General features: G+C 37.1%; 1 protein-coding gene across 1 annotated transcript in view; it reads left to right on the plus strand.

Annotated features, from left to right (window-relative positions):
- Nucleotides 1-1,326: 1,326 nt before the first annotated feature.
- Nucleotides 1,327-7,447, plus strand: part of LOC109546902 — a 9,159-nt gene continuing 3,038 nt past the window's right edge. The window contains exons 1-2 of the mRNA XM_019918073.2: nucleotides 1,327-2,225; nucleotides 6,729-6,811. Coding sequence (XP_019773632.1) covers nucleotides 1,515-2,225; nucleotides 6,729-6,811 — 794 coding nt within the window. The 5' untranslated portion in view covers nucleotides 1,327-1,514. The remainder of the gene's footprint in view (nucleotides 2,226-6,728; nucleotides 6,812-7,447) is intronic.

A 7,447-nucleotide genomic window follows, 5' to 3' on the forward strand; every position in this document is an offset into this window, starting at 1 on the left:
TATACAGAGCGCGCTCCCTTACCCACGCACGCACATATACCAATGCAGTAATTTAAGTGCGAGTAGTGGTGGCAAAAAGTGAATGAATTTTGAATAAATCCGAAATCTAATTCGTCCAGTGAGTTTGTCGATGATGCAAACTTTCCCGTCGTAATGAATCAGCATATGTCACAAGAAAGGAGGCAAAAAAGGAAGGAAAAAACGTTTAATCACGCCCGAGGTCGGTCGCCAGACGGAGAATGCAGGACGGATCGCGCCAGCCACTTTTTCCCATGTTGCCGAGATTGCCCTGAGGACGGCCGAAAAATCGAAATCCGATAATCCGACACTAAGGTGTAAACCGCAAACAATTTGAGCCTAAAAAACTACGTAAGGTTTGGCTAGTTATTGTAAGAAGGCCCGTAATGAATCGACTAGCTGGTGGACTGCGCCATTTCCAGATTTATCATCTAGTGATTTGGTATAGTATAGAATTATAGATACATTTTATATACTTATCTGACTTAATATTTTTGTGTTGAGGTGCAAAATCATTGGAGTATCTTGTTTACTTTAGTTTATGGAGCAATTTGAGTTTGGAAAAAAACGAAAAAAAAAGTCCGCACTTTTGTGTAGACTTTAACTACTAACAAGAAAACTGCGTAAAACTTAAGTTGTCCGTGTAATGTGCAACTTAACGTTATTGCCTGCTTGATTAGAACTTTTGAAATTTCCTGCTAAGCAAAAACCATAGTCTTTTTTACTTTCAATTTTTTACAACAAAGAGACTACGCCCGTTTGAATGGGACTTCGCTTCTCGATATTTTTTATTGCTGGTTTCGAACGATATTTCTAAATTAGTTTTTTTGGTTAAAAATCCACTATCGAAAACGACACCGCTCGAATCTCTTATCATATTAAGTTACTTTGTAGAATTCGTCGTATTTTTTTCGGCTTAGAGTAGCAATTTTTTTTCGAAAAATTACCCATCAACCGAAAAAGACAAAATTTGGGGTGGCGGAGTTAAGTGACAGCAACGACCGAGTGGAGAAGAGGTTAAACCCCGCGAGTCGGAAGACCGAGTTTTCCGTTTGTTATTGTTATTGTTTGTGAAGTTGACGTTAATTTAGAAGTTAGTTTGTTCCTGTTTCGTAGTTAAAGTTATAACGAGTGGAATAAAAGTTGGAAGCAGAAGAAAGAGTTTGATACTCGGCCATCCACGGTACTATATATATATAAAGTTAGTTAGTTGTTAGTGTTTACTTAATTAAACACGCAGTATTCATTAACAGAACCGCGAAAAAACCGGGGATAAATTTTCTACTACGGCAACGTTGAGAAACGCACACATATTCAGATTGGGTCTACACGTTCTGCAGCAGCCCAAGACCAGACAGAATTCAGTTTTTTCTATTCGCGCTCTTGATCCTGTTGAATACGAGCGTTCCTCTTACCGGCTTTTCAACATCTTCAGTTACTGACCTTTGAAAAGCGTTCGATTTTCGGTCGTTGGTGCACGCGCTCAGAACCGCAACATGTCGCAGGAAACCGAAACCGTCAGCAACAACCCTGAGGCGTCTCAGAACGGTGCCGAGGCTCAGAAAGAATCGTCTGAGGACACTCAACCGTCGGTGCAAGAAGATGCGTGCATTCTGAAGCGCGGTGTTCCCGACGAAGCGCCTCCCTCTGTTAAGAAGAGTCCAATGGCTGAAGCCACCGAGGAGTTCATACTGAATGAGAAAAACGCGTATTCTGAAGCTTTAGCAGCTGCTGAAGTCGTCGATTCTGAACAGTCGGCTCCAGAGCCGCTTGCGCCTGAACCAGCCACTCCTGTGAACTCGGAGTCTTCAGAAAGTGCGATCGAGGAACAACTGGAATCCACAGCGCCTCAAATTGTCGAAGTTTCCTTCTTAAGTGAAACTGTGGTTGTTGAGGAACCATTGTTGGCTCAACTTAACGGACAAGTTGTGGAGGATGAAACTCCCGTAGAAGAACCCGAACCCCAGTTAATGAACGGTCAGAGCAACGGCGAATGCAAATTCCAACCGAAAAAAGCCGTTAATGAGGACGATGAAGTGGAAACTTTGAATGGGACGGAAAATGAGAAAAATCAGCTTTTGAATGGAACGATCGCTAGTGAACTGGTAGCTGAAGACTACAAATTACCTGACGTTGTTGAGGTGAAGAAGAACTTCGAAAATATTCAACCGGCTGGCCAAAATGTTACCAGCGCTCCTCCCAAAAAGGCAAGTAAATTTATATCTTTCCCTTCATGTTACCTTTCAGTAAATAAAAAAATGAATAATTTAACTAATACATCTGATAACCAACATGCACTCATTGAGCAACAGATTTTTAATGTAAAATCCAGAGAAATTGCGACGGTGACTTCTACTTAAGCCCGCTGAATCACCTGACTTAGTTCCATTTGACTCATTTTATTTCGGTTTGTTTAACGTTTTATTATCAATTTTGCGTTTAAAAGTCATTGTAAGATAAGCTAGGAAAGCGCTAAATGGAAAAACCGCTTTCACCGCGTGTTACAAAGAAAATCGATATTACTGGTTTCAGTCTCCGGCAGATTCATCGAAGAAGTATCACACTCGAACATCCATAGAAAGAAAGTTAGTTATCACAAATTCTCGGCTAATAATCAGAACACATCACGGTCGCATTATCAATGAACACTTTTACTTCTTTGATAGACAAACTGAGGAGGAATTATAATGACGTGTTCTATTTAAAAGGCATAAAAAAATAACAAACACACAAAATTAATTGCTGACGTTATCGTTGATTTTCTCAATACAGTTTCCGAGCGAAAAAAGCAAACAAAAGAACGATTCCATCCTAATCAACGTCAATGATTTACAACATGATTTTGTTTGCGCCCGTTATCAACAATAATTGCAAGAATGTGACAAAAGGTGGAAATATCTTTTAAGCTCATACAGTGTGAAATCTAATCTTCATTATTTGCATGTAACTGATGTTGCCAGTCAGGTGATGATCAACTGTAATTAAACTGGTATAATTATGCAATAATTCTTAATGGAATCGTTGGTTCCCATGCTGGTTTAGATCATTGCAATGGTATCTAATGACGAAAATTGTTAAAATTTATACATATTGTAATTACGGCCCTGTTAATAAAAAATTAAATCTCGATGGTAACCAGATTTGAATTAATGATTTTTGAGACACTTGCATACCTCAACCCGAAATCACCAAAACCCAAACTTACAGGTTTATTAATAAGAAAAAAAGAAAACCAGAGCAGTTTTAGCGACTTGAAATTTTCACACAATATATAGAAGATATTGAGCAAAGTATATAAAAACTGTTCAAAATACAAAGTCTCACTGATTTTTGAGACACGCTAAAAACCAAACTTACACTCTTGCTAAAAGAAAATTCCAACTCGAAAACGAGAGCTGCCAGCGATTTGAATATTTGGCAATATTGAGAGAAGATATTGAGCAAAAGATAGCGAAAATTGCACACAAATTCTAGCACCCACTAATTTTTAAGAAACTTGCAAACATGGGCTTAATATAATACCTTTCAAACGTACGCCTTTGTAAACAAGAACACCGAACTAAAAAACTGGAGGAAGTCGCAACTTTAAATTGTCACTGGATTACTAGGAAATTCTTAAACGCGTTCTAGAATCCAAAAGGCCCCTGATTTTTCGAAGGCTAGCAAAATCGGTAGCCACTTGCAATTTGCATGTCTGATGATTCACACAAACAAACAGAATTCAAGCATATTTTTCAACATTCTAGTCACATTTCAGAAAAAAACAGTCTATTGCATTAAAACCCCATACAAAGTTTAAAATCTTTTTCTGAAAAATCTTCTCTGATCCCAAATAAACACATTTTTTCAATAGCCATTCTCAGGAAGTTTGCCAAAAATAATTGCAAGTATTAATTAGGCCTAAACGTTCTTAGCTAGAAATGCTTTCTCCAACCATCCCAACTGATTATGCAGAAGACTTTCTTTCGCGTTTAATAATAATTAGAACCTTTTACTTGCAAACTTCTAATTAATTATACTGTTTAGACGTTGATTTAGTGGTATATTAGTTTATAACGTACGCAGTACGTGGCCGCTTAAATTATCGGAAAATTTCATTTTTTTCTTCAATTCTCCACAAAACTTGTGCAGATAATTTCATTGATTATTTTGCTTGTTTTATTGTTTGTTAGCAGGAAGGTAAAATTTGGTTCACTTATCATCTGCAACACGTTGCATAATATTATTTTCGGATCGGAATTCCAGTTAATTATATATGCATATTTAGCAGCAACAAGCCTGATTTTCCTGTTAATTATTCGAACTACTGTCGTTGCTTTGAGGAGTTTTATGAGAACAGCAACCGGATGTGGTGAATGCCGGACTTTGAGTGTGATAAGAAATGGAAATGAATTTAAATAAAATTGACTTTAATAAGCGAGCAGTTTAACGAAGTCACTTACATAATAGCCTACACCTGCAGAGGGTAAAATTATACTTTAAACCTGTCCTGCGGAGCAAAAAAAAGAGCCCCAAAAAAGACAAAGAGTTTGCAGCTGCTTAGAGGATGTTTGCATTTATCTGATATTTATAAAGCACCCATTTTGATATCTCAAATCGGACGGTCTCCATGGGGCAATCCGAGTTAAACTTGTAGCATTTGGAATGCAACTCATTTTGGCCCCGAGATAATTATTTGTCTAAACTAATCACTGTTGTGGACATAAGTACTTAATTACAGTTCCATTTGAGTCTCAAATGATTAGATAAAAGACAAATATATTAGCTGATTGCTTATTCTTAGGCAAAGCAACCAGTTGTAAGTTCTGTTTTCTATCTTAAGTCTACCACACCTAAAGATGACGGTGTTGACGGTTTTATGGGACCCCCGAGACGTTTCTGTTCAGATGGCTTTGAGAGATTAGCGGGTATCGCCCTGTAAATTCCATTACAAGCTTCTTTTAAATTGGGCTTTACCTACTTGTTTAGATCAGCTCCATGTTCCAATATGGGCCAAGATTAGACTAAGTTAACTATGGGCTAAAGCGATTAGAAAAATCTACCTATTTAGAGGACGGGTGTCTTAGATAAGCTACGATTGTTTGACTTTCTTAATCATGAATGATTTGGTCTTAGGAGCAGGGAAAAATTACCTGAGAGATTGTTGGACTGAATAATCCGATAATTGACTGAAAATAAACACACTTCGAAAGACAGGCTTTCAACGGTCGTAATCTTAAAATAGGCAATCTTAAAACAGGCAGTCAAATACCTCTTCTCGAAGGTTGACTTTTATTTTCGACTGGATGGCGGCTTTATAAATTTATTCCGTACCCAGTATGGAGCGATTTTGGTATGAGCGCTTGGTTTCGAATTTCTAGATCGTTTTCTTTTTATGTTGTTATGATAATTGCTGTTTTGAAAGGGAACATTTTACAAAGCATTGAAAAAATAAATAGAAACAATTGTGCAAAAATCCAACCCCCGACTGATTTTTATGCCTCAGAACGCAAAAATTCAACCGTACTCCTACCAAAAAATCCTAATTAGTGACTTGGAAGAAGTGGCGATTTAAGAATCTCAGACAATTTTTACAAAATCTTGATTCAAAACCAAGAAAAATTATATGAAAATCCAAGTAACCAATTAAATGTTAGAAGCTTGCAAACTTGGGTCTTATCAATATTAAAAAATGTATTGATGCATTTTTCAGAGCAACCACTATAAAACATATTTTTTATTGCCCTTAAACGAATTGAGCCCTGAACTAAAAATAATTCTTATCTTAATCTGTTGACGAGCGTCAAAGCAAGGTTTGTCATAAAATCCACGTTATAAAATTAACAGCGATAACGCACGTTTTCACCAATAAAGTGAAATAATTCGGTAGAAACGGTTTTTATGTCTTTTGATTATTGTCGTATGTGTTGTAAGTACCTGATGCAAGATTTTCGTTATTTCAACTCAAGACCTCACCTTGACTGCCTTATACCTATGCATTAAATTATGACTTGCCTTGTAAAACACATCAACTCTAACTATAGCAATTTGGTTTTAGTTTATTTGGCAGTCGCGCCTGTTTTTATGCTCGATCTTCCCATTTACCCGATAAATTGTGCCATCCGGTTCAAAAATACCCCAAATAAAATCTGTGTGCTGCTGCCGACAATAACATCTTAATGGCACCGAGAGGTTCTTTGCCTTCAACATTGGTCTATTTTAGGGGTTTACCATGACAGTGAGCATTTCAATTCCAATAAAATGTATGCATGTAAATTTAGACGAAAGTCGTGTCTGCATAGGAGGTGGGCGTTTTCTTAGAATGAAATGCACTGAAATAGGAGCTTGTGCGGAATTTTAAGCCGTGAGTAAAGTAGGATTAATCGAATAAAATAGATAATTACACACTAAATTGTTAAAACGGCAGAACTTTCGTTCATTTATTGCATCCCTGAACCATACAGAATGTATGCAGAACTGTTTCAATTAAACACTTAAATGAGGCCATTTATATGGGACTCGTGACTCGTTGCCTTGGGCTTGGAAATTATTATAAACAAAAACAAATTATTTGATTAATAAGTCCTTTTACTTTCTGTTTATCTGTATTTAGCTTATCGCGGTCGTTGCCAGTCTATTGTCCGGCATCAACTTTATCTAAAATTCCTTTGGGGTCATTGAAAGCTTAAAAACCCAGTGGGAAAACTCAATTCGATCGTTTTCCGTTTCAGGGAGCGTTATCTACAACGTTGGACTCACAGAGCGTCAAGCAAGCCTACCAGGACGTCCGACACGACGGATCTGAAACCCAGTGGTAAGTTTATTTACTCTGGCGAAATTAAAGTAGGCCACAAGACAATAAAGCTTTTCCTCGCTCGTCTACAGAAATGTTAATTCTATAAAACGACCAAACCATCAATTTCACTTTCGCACATAAAAATTAGTCCATGTGGTTCTAAACAAATAACCCTGCGATATTATATATGGTTGATGATATCATGCGAGGAATTTCTTATGTGTTTTCACAATATGGCTCAAAACCTATTAAAATAATTTACGATGTATTAACAAGCTCAAATAGTACCTACTACACATGATACAATGAATACAGTAGTGTCAATGCTTTTAAAATCGCGTTTGGGACCTGATTTGGGCTTTTTGCGAAGAAAAATACCCTAAAAAAGTCTTTACAAAATCTCTGATTTTCCTGATTGCCAGAGTGTCATTCGTAAAATCGGTTAGAGCCAAACGAAACAATGAATTCATTGAATCATGAACTGAGCATTTTGCGTTTGGTTGTTAGGGAGATTACTGTAGAAAGCGTGCAAACTATGCAGGGRCGGATCCAGCTTTAAATTAGGGGGGGTTATGGAGAAAAAATACAGTCTTCTGTTGTCTATGAAATTAGAAAAATTATCGTCGTTTTGTGCAAAGGTGGCGTAAGATTATT

This window comes from Dendroctonus ponderosae, unplaced genomic scaffold (genome assembly GCF_020466585.1).
Source record: "Dendroctonus ponderosae isolate FM_Combo_2020 unplaced genomic scaffold, Dpon_F_20191213v2 Dpon_F_20191213_6, whole genome shotgun sequence".
NCBI lineage: Eukaryota > Metazoa > Arthropoda > Insecta > Coleoptera > Curculionidae > Dendroctonus > Dendroctonus ponderosae.